At 38.9% G+C, this 20,750-nt stretch overlaps 2 protein-coding genes across 3 annotated transcripts; both read right to left on the bottom strand.

The window, feature by feature from the left end:
* Nucleotides 1-697: 697 nt before the first annotated feature.
* On the bottom strand, nt 698-9,426 carry LOC103478371 (terminal nucleotidyltransferase 4A-like). Its single transcript, XM_008432172.3, has 11 exons — nt 8,444-9,426; nt 8,197-8,320; nt 7,529-7,575; nt 7,065-7,185; nt 6,843-6,950; nt 6,635-6,763; nt 5,372-5,585; nt 4,729-4,852; nt 4,285-4,388; nt 3,961-4,142; nt 698-2,985 (listed from the first exon to the last, which is right to left on the bottom strand). Exons 1-11 carry the CDS (start codon nt 9,124-9,126, stop codon nt 2,404-2,406), a joined length of 2,418 nt encoding a protein of 805 aa, XP_008430394.2. The 5' UTR covers nt 9,127-9,426; the 3' UTR covers nt 698-2,403.
* Nucleotides 9,427-10,564: 1,138 nt separating this feature from the next.
* Nucleotides 10,565-20,747, bottom strand: ice1 (KIAA0947-like (H. sapiens)). Of its 2 annotated transcripts, none has more exons than XM_081597213.1 (20): nt 20,489-20,747; nt 20,281-20,339; nt 19,362-19,473; nt 19,170-19,246; nt 18,666-18,703; nt 18,502-18,584; nt 18,331-18,407; nt 18,177-18,214; nt 17,967-18,049; nt 17,837-17,873; nt 17,598-17,648; nt 17,409-17,492; nt 16,957-17,312; nt 14,444-16,792; nt 13,191-13,359; nt 12,848-13,008; nt 12,338-12,528; nt 11,571-11,671; nt 11,365-11,463; nt 10,565-11,228 (listed from the first exon to the last, which is right to left on the bottom strand). In XM_081597213.1, the coding sequence occupies exons 1-20, from the start codon at nt 20,576-20,578 to the stop codon at nt 11,047-11,049; spliced, it is 4,437 nt and encodes a 1,478-aa protein (XP_081453339.1). In that variant the 5' UTR covers nt 20,579-20,747; the 3' UTR covers nt 10,565-11,046. The 2 variants fall into 2 exon arrangements, with proteins under 2 accessions (XP_081453339.1, XP_008430395.2); XM_008432173.3 differs by having other exon boundaries at nt 14,444-16,795; nt 20,489-20,746.
* Nucleotides 20,748-20,750: the final 3 nt, after the last annotated feature.

The following is a 20,750-nucleotide window of genomic DNA, read 5'->3' as shown; positions in this document are numbered from 1 at the left end:
TTCAGACATCAAGCCACTCTGGTCTTTATTTAATGGATGTGTTTTGCGCAGAATATTTCCTTTGTCATGTTTGCTGGATCCTGGCGTCGATTTGATTCCGTTGCAGCAGACCACGCTCCACTACTGCCCCCCTCAGTAATAATGAGGTATTACAATTGAAAGCACAGCTTCTCAGGACCCATGACAATGCAGATTTTCAAAGATATAAAGTAGATAAAAACTGAAATTATTTTTAAGAATATCGTTTCATTCATTTGTTCTTCTAATAACACTATTTGGAAATGTGTAGTTTGCGACATCTACCTACAAGGTTTTATAATGACCTACTTTTATCCTTTCTTCTACTTTATTAGAAATTTCAACCAAAAACACCAAGTTGAACACAAATTGGCATCATGCATTTGTCAATTGTGAAATCTGGCACCTGCACATTGCAACAATGTTTCAACTTTATCCAGAAAGTCAAGTGCAGTAAGACAAAGTTCATACATACTCACACAAACAACCTTGCACTTCTATCAGTCCAAGCATAAACTTCCGTTTACCAACTGGAAATAGTTTACTGCAGCTGTCCCTGTGAAAAAGTGAAATAATTCAATTATTGTAAACTCTTCAGCAGTAAATCATTGCCGCTCTTAAATGTAAAATTAAGTAATGAACATTGGTCAGATAAAAAGAAATTCTAACTTCACTCAAATTATAGCTTTTTTAAAAATGTTTATTAAAAAAATAGAAAACTTGCATTTAAAAAAAAGTTATGCAAAAGTTATGCAAGTTGTTTACACATTATAACCCATCCGTCATACAGAGATCTGGAGATTTGGTGTGATGCAATGTGGTAATAACCCAGATAATGGCTTGAAAAGCAGCGTTGAAAACCAAGGAATATTAAGAAAAGCATGTTGAGTTTGATACACAGGAGGCACATTCGACTTTCAAAACAAGTTCTCAAATGTCACTAAAAAACTTCCTTATTTCAGTAAACCGATGTGTAAACTGTAAAATATAAAATATTCAGACCTACAACCATTTCGCAAATTTACTTACCAGAATAATAAAAAATAAAATAAAAAAAAATTACATGATGGCAATACTGACATTTACCAACAGCAATAGTAGTCTGCTCACTGAGCTTGCACCTCGATAACCCTGGCAGTGCTTAATGAAACGTGTACAAAAAGCTCTGGCTTCACACGAGAAAAAAAAAAAAAAAGAAAAAACATTTGGTCAGTTAAGAAGGCAGTTAACCTGCTGCTTTAACAGAATCAGCGCATTCATAAGGCAGAAAACAAGCACTTTGCTGGTATAAAATAGCACCAACTACTTCTGAAATGTCATGAGACAAACATGGCTGAAGATGATTTTGAGATCTGCTAAACAGTACTGGGGCTTAAAATAAAAATGAAAACATTTTTGGACAGGCAGTTGGCAAAATTCAAGTGATAATGTGGAAAAATTCAAGAGGGTAAATGTTGAGTCAAGGGTTTTTGGCACATGTCTAATGTTATACCATACCATCTCCTTTTACAGGAAGGTCTCTCATACACACACAAACACACTTGCTTTGTCTAGGCCCTTGAATCAATCTATTGCACACATCAACGAAAGTTAAAAAATGTGAAATAAAATCTTGCAAATATTGCACATTGTTGCAACAAAAACATAAGGTGGCAAAGTCTGCAGTATTGATGGTACCAATGTGAAAACAAAACACTTTAAAAATCCAGGTGGGTCTTAAAAAAAAAAAAAAAAAAAGTTTATGACCAATATACCCACTCACAAAAAGTGTACATTCAAACCAGTCTTCACAGTGTATAAGCACTTGAGACAATGTCCGTTTTGTGCCATCGCGTCAAAAAACATTGTCAGCATTGCGCTGCATAGGTAGAAGGAAAGTGTAGTGCTTTGCTTCGGTCCAGAGTACAATTTCTAGAAGAGACGCCAAACTTTTAAGAGCTCCGAATAAGCATTAGAGCTAAAGAGGGAGACGCATTCAGAAGACCAAAACCTAATGATAAAAAAAGGCTCGATAAAAATCAAAAAGTTCAAGGAGTGTCAGGCTTAAATGAACCACAACAGCACTATGGCACATGATGTTCAAATTGCATGGACACTAAATACTTAACGGCTCTGTAATCTGGAGATGAGGCCAGTGAGGCAGGCCCAGTTGGCTGATCACCAATTCATTAACGGAGTTTATGCTGGTGGGAGGGCCACTGTGTTTAGACTGATAGATCAACATGAGCATGGTTAAGACCTTAAGAGTTTTTTCTGTTGTTCTTCTGCATCGTCCTAGCAAGCAATGGGGTACACGCCTCATACCAACTTGTGAATTGTAGGACAAGTGCAGATGCGCTTTTGGGGACCCTTCAACAGCAGAATGTGTGCTACGACTGACTTCCATCATTGGCTCTGATTCAGAGCTGGGAGCATGTCTTTCTTCCTGCGTCGCCACGTGTTGCGGTTGTACTGGTGCTGGTTCCTGAAGCATGACACCACGTTGTGAGCTTGGTGAACCAGCCTGTGCTGCAGACTGAAGTTGCCTTGAGAGATATTATGGCATTGGATGTTGCCAGTTTGGTTGTGCTTGGGGCCAAACTTGTGAGGCTCTATTGAGCCTTGGGAGTAGGATCTCTGGGCGTACGGGTGGCGCAGCGGCCCACCCATCTGAGAGTGGTGGAGGTGGGCGAGGAGAGGGCTTGGTGGCTTAGTTTGTTGGGGGAATTGTGCGGCGTGCGTCACGTGACGGTGCACAACGCCAATGGAAGGAGGGTTCTCGTGGTAGAACTGGAAATTGGAAGGAGGGATGGTGAGGTTTTCCGGGAAAGGCATTTGAATATGGGTTGCGGGGTGAGAAGAGTGCAAAAAGCTCACGGGATGTGTGGCCCCCAGGTCAGCAGCCACCTGGATCACTGAATGGATTGAAGCCAAGGTCAGAGGGTGGAGCTGGATAGAACTGTTGCTACTTTTTGGAGAGTCAGACTCCTAATGAAAGACAGAAAAACAGAAGGCATTGATGCTCAAATAAGGTGAAATTGAAGGCGGCATCTATAAGTGTTTCTCAATCAATTTGAATAACATCATCAGTAACCCAATTTAAAAAGTGAAACTCAGATTTCTTATAGTTACTCAGTTTTAAGCACACATTTCTGTTCAGTTTGATGATTATGGCTTAAAAGCTCATGAAAACCTATTGTCCTCTGAAAATCTGGATATTTTCAGAGGGTTTTAAACAGAAGTGTTACTGCCACTGTATAACCTCCAGACTCCAAGATTATCTGTGGAGGAGTTCAGAAGTTTGGAAAAGATTCGCAATGTGCGAACTGTGGCAGGTCTCAGTACTTCAATAGCTACCACAGACAGATGTATTAACTTATAGGCTACAACTTCTCTACGGTAGTCCTTTTGTCAAGTCATTTCTGAAGTAGAGAGATGTCTAACTTGGGTCAAGGAGAAAAATGTACAGACAAACCTATCGCTCAGTGGTTCAATGTTCTCTTTTCAGGTGCAGGTATATTGTGCATTTTATTGGGAGGTCAACAAGTGCAATCACATAAGTGTTTTCTAAAGGTTAAACTGGAATTGAGAGGTAGTGCCAACAAGAAAGGCCCTACCTGATCAACTTCATGCAAAACTGCTTTGCAGCAGAAGTTTGTGCAAAAAGGAGTCTGGACCACGCACCCACTGAAAATACTGTTCATTACATGAATGTAGTTTTACATTTCAGGATTAAAACTATTTTAAGAATTAAGATTTCAGCTTTTACCCGACTTGCATGCTTTCATCAGATGTAAGCCTTAATCACTTTACAGAAATGAGCATTTGAAATAAATCCGAGTTTCAATTTCTGTATTGAATTACTAAACCATATCAACTTAGTGACAATATTCCAATATATAAAAAGTGGTGCTAGCATTACATTTCTTCAAATAAAAACATAAATGGATACTGCGGCCTTACAATGTCGCTCCCAGAGGAAGAAGATGAAAGTGAGCACGCTGAGGAAGACGAAGAATGGTGTTGAGGGCTGGGAGGAAACACGGGAGAAGGTGAAAGGGAGTCCGAGCTCAGAGGAGAGGAGGAGTCTCTTTGATCCTCAATCAGCATCATTCTGGCCAGCTCCTGCTCACAGGTCTCCAAATCTTAAAAAAAAAAAAAGCACAAAATCATCTAGTTAAGAGATGTTCGTTATGACCAGGCAACTTGTGCAGTCCAACAAAAATGTCATCTTACAATAATAAAATTACATTTTCCAAACAGAACATAAAAGCAATCCATACTTACCATTGTTTTCCAGCGTGGCACTTTGTTTGACTCCCCACTTCTGGATTATCCATTCCCTGTAGGACAGCACCTCTGGGCTAACTTTAACAATCCGTCCTAAGGTGCTGCAGCAACCCCAAAAATATAAGAAAGGGCAGGTTACTCCCACACACTAAACCATGTAGATGCACAGGTGTCAAAGTCCAGTCCTCAACGGTCAGTGTCCTGCAGCATTTAGATGCGCCACAGATGCAAAACACTGGAATGAAATGGCTTACTTGCCTCCTCCTTGTGTAGATACGTTCTCCAGAGCCTTGCTAACGACCTAATTATTCTATGCAGGTTATTCTATTCAGGTGTGGTGCAGCAGAGGCACATTTAAAAGTTGCAGGTCACTGGCCCTCGGGGACTGGAGTTCGACACCCCCGATGTGGAGACATTAGTATTCAAATGCAGTTCACCAACCTGTCGTACTCTTTGTTTGGGTAAGCATACAGAGGAGAAACACCATGGCTCAAGACCATATATGCAAAATCAAAGACCTGCTTGACTTGCAGGACTCCGTATGAACTCCTTCCAACGTCGTTCCCTGTGAAGATGGGAACAGGGAGGTCAGCTATGCATCAGTAAGACAACATAAATCTGTCTTAGGATTTAAGTGAAGGCCATTCATTTAATGGCCATCACTTGAATGAAGGCCATATAACACTTAAGCAACTTAAAAAGTGTTCAAGCACTTTCTAAGCATTCAAGCAGCACTTTTAAAATGAAGGATTCAATCGGAAGAATTTCAAAAAGAAAATCAATGGTTAAAATAAGTTCAGAATCAAAATGGTTAGCTGCAAATGTTCAACTCCTCCTCCCCCCCCCCCTAATACTCTAAAGATGAATAATCCCCCATGTTGAATCTCAGAAATACTTAATTTTCAACTTTTTGTAACCGAATCACCCTGCAAATAATCACAAAACTGATGTTCATTTAGTTGCATATTTTAATTCCACCTTCAATCTGATTGCACTGATAACACTTTGACAGGGTTGATTCTGTCCAACTACAAGTCTAATTTCAACACTGCAGTTAATTACACTTTTTCTGTCCAATTCTGACCTGGCTGCACAGGATCTTCTATGCAGAGCATGGAAGGCCGGTTTCCGTGGTCCATCGTTTTCTGCATCTCTTCCTTGGACAGGTAAGCTCCTCCATTCTTCACTCGGATGCCCGTTTTCATGTAGTTGAAGTCACGACCATAGAGCTCGAAGAACTCAATCAGCAGGATGCCCAGGTTAATGTTGGTGCGCCGCGTGTCAATCCGAGGATGTAACTAGTTGACAGGATAGCAACAATAACAGTTAAAAGTAGAAAATAAACCTCACAAATTTGAGCTCATGTGCTGGGGAAAAAAACAAAACAAAAAACTTTTTATTGTTGCAATTTTCATTATCCCTGCTGAACCACTTTGATTCAGGAAATCATATTGTGAAATGTCTAAAATGTATTTCAACTTAATTCCATGACAAAATGAAAGCTCATATTTAAGCTGCCTCTGCCTTTCACAAATTGACTTGACCACACCAGTGTTAACCTACACAGTGACGCTGAGAAGAAAGCATCTGATGCTTCAGCTGAGAAGTTTCTTCCAAGTGCCTTAAATTTCTCCAGCATAATCTTTCAAAAATATCAGCAAAATGTATTTGCAATCTAAAGAAACTACATGCATTTGAGTATTTAAACTAATTATTCTGCTAGTCTGCACTGAAAACAGCTCTATAATATCAAAAGCGACCGTCAACTCTTTTCCCAACAAAGTGCTCTGTTGACACATTTGCTTTAAATGCTGCCACGTCTCCTTCCAATGCTGGTCAGAAATTAGCCCAGCTGGGTTACATTTGAAAATTAAAATGTCATTTTTATTAGGAGCTTTGTCACAACAAATCATTTTCCACTGTGGAAATTTTCAAGCAAACTGGAATCCCAAAGGAGCATTTTCTTTTTTTTTAGTTGATCACTAGGTTGGGTGCTGGGCTGATCAGTGTCCAAAGTAGGCAACATTTATCCTTACTCACTCAACCTTACCAGACCATATAAAAACCACTCGGTGTAGGCCACAGCATTCACAATAAAGTACCCCCATCACCATCTTCTTGGGTGGTTATTGAGATAATCATCATCAACTCCTGAGCTTAATCTTCTATATGTTATAGAGACTTGAGCTCCCTTTCTTTGACATCTTTTTTTACATTACATTTTTAATAGTATGACATTTTCCCTCAATAGATTATACAACTTCACAAAAACAGCGAGTCATTATTGGCATGTGACAATGGAAAGGCACATTTTTGTATCATGAATACTGCATGTGTGTTTGCGCACCTGCAAGAAGCTGATGGCCATTAGTATAAGGCTGTATGAGCTGATGCCTCCAGTAAAGACTTCGTTCAGATCCCTTTGCAAGAGAAACTGCTTCAGAACGAAGATCAAGGGTGGAAGAACTGTGTATTTCTACAAAACCAAAAGGAAGTGTTACAAATCCAAACATTTATAATAGCCCCTTTAAAAATATGAAGTACCCGAAACTGACCTTAAGGTAGCTTTTGATCAACTGTGCCGCTTTCACTGCAGTCTCCACGTTAAAGCTGATGTCCACTTTGACCTTGGTCTCATGATCAGTGAGTTTAATAATTGGAACCTGAGATCAAGAATTAAAGATTGAAATAATAAAAAAAAAATTGTGAATAAACTCACTTGTCAAAGTTAAAAAAATAAAAAAAAAATGTTAAAAGAAAATCTTTAGACTACTCACCGTAGCTTTGTCAAGGACTTTGATAGGATAATTGCCGGCCACATTGTGTTTTTTAAGAGCTTGTTCGAGATCCTGAAGTGGGGGATGATCCCACTTCCCAAACACCACAAGGTCAATGTCACTGAGGAGATAAAACATGCAAACATCAGCTACCTAAAAGGTTTATCTCTACCTGAGGTAGATATTGATACACAGATCTTATGGTGCTTCAAAGCAAACAACTGCACAAAATGTATATCATCTGTCTCATTTCATATCTCCACCACCACTGTGGAAAACTATATTATATAACAAACATCAAAAGTCAACTTTCTACTTCCATGCAGACCAAAGTGAAACAAGCAAAAACAAATGACACTACTTTTGGTATATCAGGATTTTGTGATGTCCCACTTCCAAAAACATAAAATTGAAAAAACAAAAACAATATTTATTCAGAGATGCAGAGACAAACAAAAAAATACCTCGTCGGAAGATATAGACCTGTGCTGAAGCTGCCAAAAATTTGCACCTGCAGAGAGATGAAACAATACAAACCGGATTTAAATTCTAATACATTTAAATCAATATAGACGAAGCTGTCAAAACATGCAAAGGCTTTCAGGCAGTGGGAAAGTGCATCACTAATAAAATATGCCAGTCTTGAAACCTATCAATTTCTGAAGCTAGAGTGTGGAGAATATTCAGGCATACAAGAATGGCTGGAAATCCAGACAATGCTAGAGAAAAGATAATTCAGTGGCATTGGTTTTAAAATCATTTATCAACACCGGTGGATAAATGAAGTGTTTTTTTCCAACAAAATTGACTTGTGATTTGCAAAGTTACATTTGTACAAAGCCATCCAAAATGAACTCTTGCTAATGCTCAAGAAGTCTTACATTAGTGTTATGATGACACCGTGATTGTGGAATGTTGCAGGTGAACGCTTAGAAAACGTTGAAGAGAACAGGTTAAAAATGGGAGCCATGTCATTTGCTTAGGATGTGAACAGCCCTACTTTTTGGTGATTAACTAGATAATTTTGTAGAGCATTTCAGCGTAATATGCCTCCCAAACGGACGAATCAAAGCAGGAATCACCAGAGATACTTCCAGTATTCAACTGTGCTACACTCTCCCGTCCCACTCACCCGAGCTGTAGGCCACAAATCCTTGATGACACCTTCTATTCTGTTCACTACATCCCTTCTCATGGCCTCCTCCTCGGGTCTTGGGGACATGAAGTTGAAGAAGTCCACTATTTCCTCGTGTAAACTGAAAAAAAAGGGGACAAAACTCAATTTAAACACGTTAAAATGCTCACATGAAAAAGGAGACAACGTGTTCCGTATTCATTAATACGGCAGCTGATGACGATAAACCATTATGTTCTCTTACCCATTAATGCCCGGGCTGTAGCGCCGGGTTTTCCACAGGCTATAGGAAGAGTCTACGTAGTGGCCATTGAAGCCGTAGGAGAGGAGCGGGTTGAAGTCGTGGAAAGTGTTGGCCCTGTTCAGCTGCCTCCTGCGGCCGGGTGGATGTGATTGATAGTGGTGCTGCTTGCTCCCTGGATGGTTCTTCATCCCTGTGGGGGTGTGGCCGCCGGGCTGTTGCATGCTGCGACAATGTTGCTGAAAAGCGTGAAAAGGCTGTCGGAGGCTGTTCTCGTTCACCTTCCGCTCACCGTAGTGCAAAAACTGCTCGGCCTCGTCCGCCGCGCTCAGACAGTCAATTTGAAGCGAGGAGCCGTGGGGAGAGGAGCTGTCGGCCTCCGAGTCCAGAGAGGAGGAGGACGGTGACAAGGAGCCCTTCCTCCGGACACTTCCCCTCTCTACGCCGCCGCCGTTTGCCCGCGGCAGTTTACCAAACACAGTCCCGGGTGTCGGCACTACATGCCTGCAGCTCTCGACGTAAGAGTCCAAGTTTGCATTTTGTACCACAAAGTTGCGCTGGTGGTGAGGTTGGTTGTCGAGGCCGGAATTTGCTCCGAATGCCTGCGAGGTCTCCCAAATCTGCATCCACAGGGAATTGGCCGGTCCCGTCTGCTCTGGTTGATTCCAAAGGGTCCTGGGATCCATTGGACTCGAGTTTACCGAGAACCGTCCACACAGAAACGGAGAAATAACCAATGCAAGCAACTTCGCAATTTGACACTTAACACTCTAGGACACGAAAAAAAATCATGCGGTACCGTTTTACAAGATTTTTCCACAAAGCTTCATGTCTGGAGACTGGTTTGGTTTGCCAAGCGGCTCGGCCAAACTCCTCTCCCCTTAAAAGGCAGGCAATATGGCGCAAGCAACACCACTACGGTTCACCAACCGCTCATCTGTGTGGGATTTAAATCTTTGAACACACCCCCTCTACGCTGGAGGAAGTGTCAAGTTACACACATGTAACCAGAAATACCGGAAGTTAGACTATTAAAGCTTCTCTTTACAAAGGCGCACATTGGTGTACCACTAAAATAACATTGATAATAATAATAAATAACAGTAAACTATAAAATATGCATAAGAAAATAAATTGGCAATAAGGTTACTTCTAAGCAATTTATTTTTTTTCTACTTATTTTGGCAGTCAAAACCGGAAACAAACCCGTTTTCTATGTGACAAATACAGGCGGTTGCATGAGCTTAGTGTCTGTTAACATAGACTTATGAAACCTAGATACAAGTCTGTAAGCAACGACTTCGCAGTTCTACCCTTTATCAAAGCTCAATCATAATAATTCACACTAGGCACATTTTTAAATGTTATTTCATTGATAAGAGTTTTGTCCAAAACTCACCAGATGACATCGCAACTACCTTTCAGAAGTGTATTTAGAACTCTTTGCTTTGCAGCTGATTTAGTGGGACCCTGGAGAGCAAGTTTCGTTTTTCTGTAAATGTTAAGCGTCAAATTCAGTTTACATTCACAACCTAAACCTCCCATAAACAACGAAGGAAAACCACAGATCATACTGGACAGTTTCCAACAGCTCATTAAAAAAACTTATAGGCTGAATTATCTACACTGATCACATCTATGGTTTGATCATATTTAAAATTAGAATCAATACCACCCAAACATTATTTTAATTGCTGTATCGGACAAAAATAAACAGTAAAAAAAAAAAAGAAACATCACATGGGCAGGGGTTTTATCCATTTTGTCAAATAATTTTTCCTTATTTCTACTTATTGAGTGGTGTAGTCAGTCTACCGGCCTCTAAAAAGGTTTGTTAGGATTGTCAATTCTCTATCCTCCATTGGTTCTTTAAAACAACATGTAGCTTGTTAATGCCTAAAGTCATAAAACACCAAAATCCTTGCAAAATACAAAACTGTATTTTTCCTCCTATTATTTGAGGGCATGGCTGGAAGGGTCAAACATAAAAGCACATCAAGAACATACTAATTAGAAATTACAGCAAAAACATCAATTTATACAAGATGTGTTCATTTTAATTAGAAAAAATAAAAGCATTTGAAGAAAAACTGTACAAAACATTTACTTTGGCAAAACAAGACGTTCAATATTTCTAATTAATATACACCAGCTTCACAGTTTAGTACACTGTACATATTATAATGTTTTATACCGTACTTTGTTGCCTGAAAATTGTACAGTGTCAAATAGTTCTATTTGTAGTTCTAGTGTGTTTTGCAGGATGTAGTAGACTAAACTTTAGGAAATAAAAATTCTTAGACTGCCCATAAAAGAAAATATTTACTCCAAAGACTTACAAATTTAAATTCAATTTAAAAACAGACAACATTTCTAAAGTCTGAAATTATTTGAAACAATCTTCTTTAAATGTGGACAAAAGTATTAAGATGGATTTCAATACACCCTGTAGCATTACAAAGAACACAAACCTTTTAGTTGCCACTCCTGCTTACATGGTAAACAGCTATATCAAGGATTCAGGTTGTAAATCAATATTGAGGTATTTGTCTTGTCTTAAAAATAGTTACATACACAATTGATGGTCGATGTGGTTTAGTACATTTTCAGCTCCTGACGTTTCTACAAATATATGCTATTTGATTAATGCAACTTGTGACAGCAGGAGGGACGTTCTGTGGAGTCTCGCATCTCCACTCAGCCAAAGCATCCAGGGCTTGTTTGGGATTGCAGGGAGACAGCTCATAGATGCAGTAAATAGCTGCTAACTGGACCGTCCAAGGCACCCCTGCAGGAAATGATATTGCATGATTAGAACACTTCTGAGAATCTTTCGTAAACCGTTTCTCTTAAAGTTTTTTGATCTGTCTGACTATGTTACTATAGCTGAAAAAAATTTGTCAGTTTTCGCTGAAGCCCCATACCTTCAGCTTGTCCATGCCTTCCAAATGTGTTGATTATATTGGCCACAGTGACCAAAGAGGAAACAGAACCTTCTTTAAGGCCCAGCTGACCGAGCCGTCCTGTTTAAACACAAATGTAATCAGTCTCTTCTCTGTCTAGTCATAATCCTTTTTAAACATTACGTCAAGTTGGCATTAATATACAAGCAAAGAAGCAAACCACAGACCTATGAGTCGAAGTACAGTAGCAACAGTCTCATCTCGAACTGGTTCTTGCTGATCTCTTGGCTGCAGAACCCAGGCGTTCATTAACGGCCACAACTCTTTGCTGACAGAATGAAATGAACAACAGCACCCATAAATAAGAATATCTTGAAAATGTATTCTTTCATGAGTATGTCTTATTGTCAAGTATTTATTTACTGTTGTGATTTTGGTCAACAACAACTAAAGGAACCCAATATTTTCGAAAACAATGTAACTAGATTAAATGCTTTGGCGCTTTTCTACTCATAGCACCCACTCCTAGCACTTTACGCTATTCATATTCACCAAACTGCACTCACAACACTTACATATTCATATACTGATACAAAGAAACACATCTTTGGGTTAAATACCTCACCCAAGAGCATATTGACATGTGGTGGCGGCAGCTGAATCGTCCATGATTTTGTATGCCATAACTGTCCCCTATTAAAATTCCAATTTCAATGTTTGTTTTTTTTTGTTGTAAAATTGTAATTTTCAGAGAAATAAAACTTGAAGTTTGATGTTTTATAAACATCAAAATAAGAAATAGATCCCAAATATATATATATATATATATATATATATATATATATATATATATATATATAGTCATTACACACAAGTGAAATATTTACACACAAGTGAAACAAATAATACAACAAAATATGTTTTTTTTTACTTAATGACCCTAGCCACTGAAATAAATACAATTTTAAAGTAAATTCTAATTCTAAGAGCATACCCCAGGATGTGTTCATAGGTCCATTTCCACTTTTTGTGTGAACACAGGAGGGACAGTGTGAAGATTTGTTCCCAGGCTCCAGCACAAAGGTCTTCTCCATGGTACACATGCTTCGTAAAAGACTGATTGTTTCCTGAACGGAGTTCCGTCAGAGTTCTAAGGATCAGCTGGTCAAGGTCACAAGGAGGATTCTGTGTTGATGACAGAAGGGGAGACATGGTTTCATTAAATCACAGAAGATTTGGATTGCCTAACATCAGACAACTAATGATGCCATCACTGAGCATCACAACTGATGTTATGTTTTTAACAGAAATGTAGTCAAATAAAGAGTGAGGCTCCTCTACTAATTAAGCCACTAAAAACCTCCAGTTATTATTTGATTAATAATAACTGGAGCACGGGTTAATTCTAAAATAATTGCTTACTGTGTTTTTATTTGATCATGTACAGGATTTTAAACTTGTTTGCAAAAGAACCCAATTGCATAAAGTAATTTAAGCAGTATACCTTCTCCCATCCAAGGAAAGCTGACAGGCAGCCAAGAAGCCCTTCTGTTGCTTTCAGTTGGGTAATAACATGAATGGCCTGGCACAGTAAGCTGCTGTGTGTCAGAACATTGGGCCATGTCGTCACCATAAACAAGACCAGTTTTGCCGAATCTGGGAAATCTGAAAAGGTAAAACAGCATAAAATAAATCATCACAAAATTTGAAAGTTAGATATAAAAAGACAAGGAAAAAAGATTTTAGGACTCACTTATATGTTAGATAATTTAAACCTAATTGTGTTTTAAAGTGGAAGTAAACAAATATGAATATTAGGTGTCTGTAGGGGGCGGGGGACCGCCTACCTTCAACAAGAATGCTGTAGGCTAGGATACGAGCCTTCTCCCAGTACTTCTTCTGTCTACAGATGCCTATGTAGACTCGACAGAGGGCTTGTAAGTAGTTTAGACAAAGGGCATTCTTTTCAGTCTTTAGTTTGGTCAATATGGCCACAATCATTTCATCCACCTGGAGCTGGTGAGAGGAAAGACAACATTTAAAGTTTGCATAAGAACAATATCTTTCTTTGTTAAAGGGGCAGTGTTATGTAAAGTTAACTTTTTTATTTTTTTTTACTTTATATCACGTTATAAGTGTTATTCCCTCATAAAAAACACACCTGGAGTGTTGCTGATTCTTTCATGCATGTTTGAGAAATCCCTGAATCTCCCGTTGTAGCCATTCGGGGGAACTTATCCGCCTGCTCATACAATGTATCGCCTGTTTACTCCACTTCTAAACTAGCGACAGCAGCAAGGTCAAACAGGAAGTGCAATCGCCATTTGTAACTTCGAAAAGAGCGTGCATCGTTCGGACTCTTCTCTGTGTTCTCTGCCAGACACTCAAAAACTGAAGTACTGCTACCCTATATATTAGGTTTTTATTGGGCATATCAAGGACGATGAAACTATTTTAAGAATTAATTTGAAAAAATATATGAATAAGGTTTCTATCTTTTAGAAAATAAAATAACTAAAATTGTGTTGAATCTAGGAGTGAAAAGATAAATTCAGCTAAAGAGATGAGACAAAACACTATAATTGGGAGGGACGTACTGACATGAACATTTACTCCGATACTGATATTCAATATTAATATTGTAGTTGTGGCCAATCACTGATTTTTACCAATATTAGACATGCATATTTCTCTATGCTTTTCGCACCTTGAGAAAATGACCCAAAAGCTGACTTTGCTCCCCTGCTTCAATTAAAACACGCCACAATCCTGTGCTGTATCACTAGCACACAACCAAACAAATACTATATGACCAACATCCTTCCCCTGCAGAAACTCAAACAAAAAATACCAACAAAATGGAAATAGACATTATTAATATCATTCAAGGAGAGTTTAAATTTGCTCTACATGAAACGGAGTAAACTCACTGCATGTTGCAGCTTGTTTGCTATGAACCCTAATTTAATTTTGTTGATTAATCACGGATTCCCTAAAACTGTGGCACCTCTTTCATCAAAAATGAACAGGAATAGAGCATTTAAGAAATAGTCAGCATCCCAGGCGTAGCCAAAGTCAGCCAATTAACGGGTATACTTACCAAGCTACATCTGCATATGTCAGAGATGACCTCTTTCTCCTCGTCTCTCAGGATAGGCTTTTTGGGCAGATTACCAACATAAAGGTGACTCTGGACAACAGGCAGCAAATCGAAGCATTGTTTTTTAATTTTGTTTAAATAGTCAACAATGAGATCCTGCTCAGCTGGTTCTTCAAATTCTATGCATGGAGATGCTGTATTGCTTTCTTTCTGATCTTTTGCCACAGTACTGGAAGAGGCTGCCTCATTGTCACTGTGTAAGGAGAAGGAAGACTCCTGTTTGTCAGTAACATCTGCAGAACTGCTGTCAAGCTTTGGGAATTTACTGTTTTTGGACTGGGACGAATCACCAGCAGGTCTTTTTTCTCCCCTGGTCTCTGTTTTTGTGAAGGCTGTGGAAGCGGAGCTGATGGTTTTGAAGCCTGATCTCTGATTGTCCGTTGTTTTTGGTAATACTCCATTCTCTGATGAACACATGCTAAGATTGACATTACCTTTCAAAATGTTAAGAGTCCAGGTACAGGCAGAGGAACCAAGGTCCATGGTATTTAAAATACTCATGGAGTTTTCTTGAAGTGGACTGTTTGAAGACGAAGGGGAAGAATTAACTGCTTTGGCAGGCAAGCGACCAGGAACTGGCAATGCATGTTTTGGAGTGGCTGAGCTAAACTGGAGCGGTGACGAGGGGACTCCATTTGGATGGGTTGGACTGGTCAAGGAAGAAGAACAGCTGAGCTGCTGACTGTTAGGTGTTGAAAGGAATTTCACTGGAGTGGTAGAAGCAGAGCTATCCATCGGTGAAGGGAATGAAAGTTTTCCAATTGCGTGGCTTGGGTTGATTGGCTTTACTGCTTTAGGAGGTGTTGTTACAGGGGTCAGGACAGGGGGAAGTGGAGGACCCATTTCCAAGAGAAGATGGCTGATGGACTCTGGTGTTTGAGTTGCTGTTGGACTGCCCATTGGTGTAACATTTTCCTCAACATTCGTATGTAAATCTGGCTGTTCATGGACTGGTGTAAACGTCTCCAAGATCTGGTTTTGTTCTTTTATGGCAGAATAAATATCATGGCATGAAGTAGTAGGATCAGAGTGAAGTTGGTTGACAATTTCCTTTTCTGAGGTGAGTAGATTGTTCTTTGCAACTTTCTCTTTGTCCTTAGCTTTTTCAGTGATTGGGTCAGTTTCCACAGGAAGCAGTTTTACTTGAGATAACCGACATGAAGGACTTAACTGTCTACAAGCAGAATGCATTTTGTCTTCCAAAGATTTAGAGTCAACAGTTATTTTTTCTGGGGACAATGAAGAAGCAGTATCAGGTGAACTGGTACTTTTTGCTTCCTCTTTGTCAAAATCCTTTGGCGACAGAGCTGTAGAATTTGCTTCTTCGTGTTCCGGGTCAGGACGGGGCCCCTCAACTTCTCTGTTCAAAACCGGAGAGTCTTTAGGAGACAAAGGTTTGTCACCGGCATTCAGGTCTGAGGGTGAAGCTGTCACATCAACGTCTCTAGGAACTTGCACTGCATTCCCTTCGTTCTCCCCAGAGCAATGGACTCCAGCATCTACTTCCATTCCCTCTTCAAGGTTTTTATTTAAGCCACAACTCATGCTGTCACTGCTGCTTGGTGGGGATTCCTCTAGCATTTCTGAACCTTTGCAGAGAGCCCCTGAGGCAGTGAGATTTGCACTGTCCTGACAAGAATCCACATGACCTTTTTGGTTGTCTGCGACACTGGTGTCTTCCAAAGATTCTTTGCTTTTAAATTGGGCAACACATTGTTCATTTTCTGCTTCTCCAGAGTTTGCAGTTGCATCTCTTTCCCCATAAGAAGCAACTGTTGTGACATCAGGAATGTCACCTGGACTCTCAGCTACATCCATCTTTGTAGCAGTATCCAAATTGTCTTCTTTTGCCTTTTCAAAAGCCGTTCCAGTATCACAGATATCCGCACTTTGATTGTTGGGATTTTCATTGTGGGAATGCTCCATATCTTCATCTGGTAATGGGAGAGCTTCTTCTGAAACATTACTATGTAATAATAAAGACTGTGGCAGTTCGGGCGGGGACATGTTTTTTAGAGAACTGTTGTTCTTGTGAGCTTTATCTGCGCTTTCATTCAGTTCAGCACCACCGCCCAACCCACAGTGTCCATTGTCTTTTTTATCTGAAATGTGTTCCAGGTTGTCTACATTATCATTTTTGTAAAGTGACAGAGATTTTGGACTGTTGAGATGTAGTTGTGATGCTTTAGAGCTTGAAGGCTGATCTTGTTTAGGAAGTTGAACATCCTCAGAAAGTTCAGGGCTGTCAGTCTTTTCCTCACCATCCATCTCAACATCTTCTACACTGGTCTGCTGAAAAATAGAAGCAAAAGTATAGCAGTGAAATAAACTTTATGTGTATAAAAACAGAATTATTTAATAGGTGACTGCATGCAAAAAGGGTGACTTCAGTTAGTAGAAGTATATGAAGCAGCTCATAGCTTAAAAAAACAAACAAAAAAACAACTTCTCACCGATTCTGAAAGCGGAGATATGCAGGGTGGCAGTGGTTTCAAAAAATCCATTATTTCATCAATAGATACACAAAGGTTTCCTTTGACGGGAGACGACTCATTATGTTTATTTTTCTTGGGTGACTCTTTCCTCTTTTTCAGTGTGTTGTCTTGATTCAAGTGGTGGGTAGATGCTTGGTGTCTGCACGTGTCCTGCACCCGAGGACAAGGTCTCAACTTTGTGAGAGCAGATTTGGTTTCGGCATGAAGAACGGACGATTCCCTGATGGTCTCAGAAGCAGAGGCTGACATTCGCCTTTCATTAGCCTGCAGTTTGGTTTGCGGCGAAGGAGGAAGGGCCCGTCTGTGACCAAACTCTAACATAAAAGGCAAACACGACTGTGAGCACATAAAAAGATGTGCATTTCTGTTTTATCATACAAGTGCAGAAGAGATGTTAATGATGACCTCACCTGGTGACAGGGATATGTTTGACGATTGTTCGTGCTCTGGATCCACACATTCCCATACACTCTGCAGCAACAGCCGCAACTTTCCTGTAAGGTATGTAGAGATTTTTTACAAAGACAAATTAATTTTGGTTTTAGGCTTACTCGTGGTGCAAATCAAACGAATCATCATGAAAAGTATCGTCATCATACCTTTGTCAACTATTGGTGCTGCTCTTGTTTGAGTTGTAGAGCTCCTATAATCTGTTTTATTTTTTTTTAAAGACACAATTAGATTATTTACAATGTTTTCATTTGATATTTCTTTACTTTATAAGTGAAAGTTAAGCAAACACTATCATACATTTGTTTTGCTTCTTAATTCTCAAAAAACAGTAAAAATGAAATGCCACCACAAATTAAAAATAAAATACAGGTTATGCATTCTGTACCTTTACATCTTTCTCTTTCCAGTTTTATCAGTCTCACCTGCAAAAAATGTTTAAAGACAAACAATCAGTTTGACTACTTGCCCCCCTCTCGTCCCCAAGTCTGCAGTTTCCTTTAGTGCTTTCACTGTACCTGGAGGTCACTAATGTTCCTTTCGAGCAGAATCTTCTCATTGGTCAGTTGAGATATTTGATAGTTCTGTTTGCAAATCGAGTCTGAAATAAGTTTAGAAGAAGTAGAATTAAGAACCCGCCCAAGACGAAAAACAAAATGTCTCAAACCAACAGACTCGGCAGATAAAGTTTCAGCTCATGTCAGAAAATACTAATGTCTAAAACTCACCTTCAAGCACTCTAACTTTGTTTTCCATTCTATCCTTCCTGTTGATCAGAAAAGAGCAAGGCGTAACCATTACCCACGACAACAAAAATACACACCAAGTGTGAGTAGCATGGAAATAGTTGTTCTTCAGTAACAAAACAAACTGAACTCTTACATGTTTGTCATGATGGCATTCTCCTTTGTCAATTTATCAATCTTCTTTGCTTGTTCCTGAGATTCCTTTAAAGATGCCTGATTTGAAAAAAAAAAAAGTTTACACAGGTATTGAGGAGATTAATGTTTTGGTCAATAAAATAACCATGAATTTTTAATGTTTATGTTTTACCTGAGTTTTTAATAAATCCTTTTCAACAGCTGCTTTCTCTCTTTTCACACGTGCATTTTCAAGATTTTGTCTTTCTGTTAAATCTAAGAGTTCAACACACACACAAAATACTTAGCAAAGTGTTAATATCTTAGAAGAGTTTACCGAAAATAACAGCAATTTACCTTTCAAACATTTCAGCTCATCTCTAAGCGTCTCATTCCTAAGAGATAAAAAGAGTTACAGTGAGTTTTTCCACCATAATGGAGACCCTTTTATACATACTCCCTAACAATACGTCAAAATAGTTGTTGGACCTCTTTGCTCATATTCTATTTTATTAGGATGTTATGTGACAGACCAGAAGAAAATAATGCATAAATATGACATGAGAATTCAGATTTTTTTTGTTTTGCAATAAACTGAAATTATAAAAACTATAGAGTGAGTTTATTTTTAGTTCTAGTCAAACTCCTTTATAGCTGCACTTATCGCTGCAAATCTTTTGGGGTATATCTCTCCCAAATTTACAAATTACAAGTCTGACATATTACACCCAAATGAATGGAAGCAAATAATACTTTGTGGTGATCAATCAGATACAACCCCAGTTACATACAATCCAGTTTGTGTATGCCACATGACACAATATGGAAAATTTTGGACCTGAAACTAAAACGGTCACTTACTCAGCCAACATGTTGCTCTTTTCCTGCTTTAATTTGTCCATCTCTTCAGACAGCTGTTCATAGGCCTTAAGTGCAACCTATAAAAATAAAAAAAATATATAGGTGAGTTAAGTTCTGTACATTAGAAGCAAAAGGCAGATTAATTTAAGGAAAACTATTTTCTTAATTTTTTTGAGGAGAGTTAAGATCTACCGTCTTCTCTTCCAGTTCGGCCTGTACGGATTCATAATCTGCTGTCTTTTTCTCCAGTGTAAACAACCGCATCTGCAGTTCCTCCAATTGCTTTCGAAGCCTGATGGAGTCACTGCAAACATTAATATGTAATGAAAAAAATGGAAGCTTTTATCAAATTTAAGGAAACAATGAAATGAGTTATAGTAAAAGCTGCTTTTCACTCATTATTACGATTATTTATTTTGAATGCTTTCATTATACATTTTGTTTTTAAAAGTTTTGATTTTTGTCTGCTTTTAAGTTCATACTTGTTTATTTTACTTCTGAGATGTCAGGTAACACTACTGTATTTATTCATTGTTGTTTAAACTTTATTGGTCTTAATTGTTTAATTCAACTTAATATTTTCTTTCTGTGGTTTATTCACATTTCATTTTGTTTTTTTTTAATTATATTTCCATATAGCTTTGGTAAGACTGTCTTTTCCGTAAGTTTTATGGATTCAATAAGAGTGTGTGTATGTGGTTTGTGTACAATCATTTGGTGAAGTGGGCTGGTTTGTTTTAATTCTTGTATTACCTTAGGCTTCTCCATAGCAGTTTGTGCCACATTTTCTTATGAGTAGTGCTGCTGGTAGACTGGCCGATTTTAAAAAGCAAAAATATTTATGCAAAGTAAAACTATCTGCATTAGCTGAGTGAAATATTAGAATGGAATCTCTTTTTTCCCCTTAAGTCTATTTTTGACTATAATTATGAAAGCAATGAAACATGTAATACAAGAACAACAATAACAATAGACAGAAATAATTTAGTCACGATAAGCTTAGTCTATCTTTTAAAACTTTTAACTCGGCTCCTGTAGCAAGCGAATTTATTTGCGTTTGGCTGTGTTAGGAAGTGTCACCATGACAACTCATATTGAAGCCGATACTCACTCGGTAGCTGCTATTTTCTGTTTCAGAGCAAGAAATGATGCGACGTACTCCGTTAGGCTCTGCTCAACAAAATAAGGGACACACAAAAATATAGAGGTGTAAGTATGTGTAATCATCAACGTGCTGAATTCAGATTTGAGACTGTTAACGTGGTTAATGACTAGAGAGTCTTTGAAGAGTATTTCCTGTCTACGAAACCAAGACTAACCTGGTGCAAAACAGAGCAGTTCTGACAACTCCCAACCGTCGCATCCGCGGCTATTGCTGCCGTTTTGGCCTGACTGTCTCCAGGCATCATGGCAGGACCATTAATTCCACTACGACGCACAATATACTTAATGAACAGTCTTCCAATCAAAGAGTCAACGCTCGGTGTCACATATTCCAAACGGCATCAAAACAACTTCACGTTTTCGCGTCTCCCACGTTGATCAAGGCCCCAGTTCGGACCTTGCAAGGAAGAGGAGCTT

The sequence above is a fragment of the Poecilia reticulata genome, chromosome 16 (assembly GCF_904066995.2).
Source record: "Poecilia reticulata chromosome 16, P_reticulata-male-v2, whole genome shotgun sequence".
Classification (NCBI taxonomy): domain Eukaryota; kingdom Metazoa; phylum Chordata; class Actinopteri; order Cyprinodontiformes; family Poeciliidae; genus Poecilia; species Poecilia reticulata.
This window is presented reverse-complemented; position numbering and strand designations above follow the sequence as displayed.

What these genes read in the sequence shown, in the direction of transcription:
- LOC103478371 (XM_008432172.3), bottom strand. Translation starts at nt 9,126, where the DNA reads ATGGATCCCAGGACCCTTTGGAATCAACCAGAGCAGACGGGACCGGCC. An exon ending in TACAGCCCGGGCATTAATGG is followed by an intron (nt 8,321 to 8,443) that starts GTAAGAGAACAT and finishes CTTTTTTTTCAG; the next exon opens with TTTACACGAGGAAATAGTGG. An exon ending in GGTCTATATCTTCCGACGAG is followed by an intron (nt 7,186 to 7,528) that starts GTATTTTTTTGT and finishes TTATCTCCTCAG; the next exon opens with TGACATTGACCTTGTGGTGT.
- ice1 (XM_008432173.3), bottom strand. Translation starts at nt 20,578, where the DNA reads ATGATGCCTGGAGACAGTCAGGCCAAAACGGCAGCAATAGCCGCGGAT. An exon ending in ACATATGCAGATGTAGCTTG is followed by an intron (nt 13,360 to 14,443) that starts GTAAGTATACCC and finishes TCCTCTCACCAG; the next exon opens with CTCCAGGTGGATGAAATGAT. An exon ending in AAGGCATGGACAAGCTGAAG is followed by an intron (nt 11,229 to 11,364) that starts GTATGGGGCTTC and finishes CATTTCCTGCAG; the next exon opens with GGGTGCCTTGGACGGTCCAG.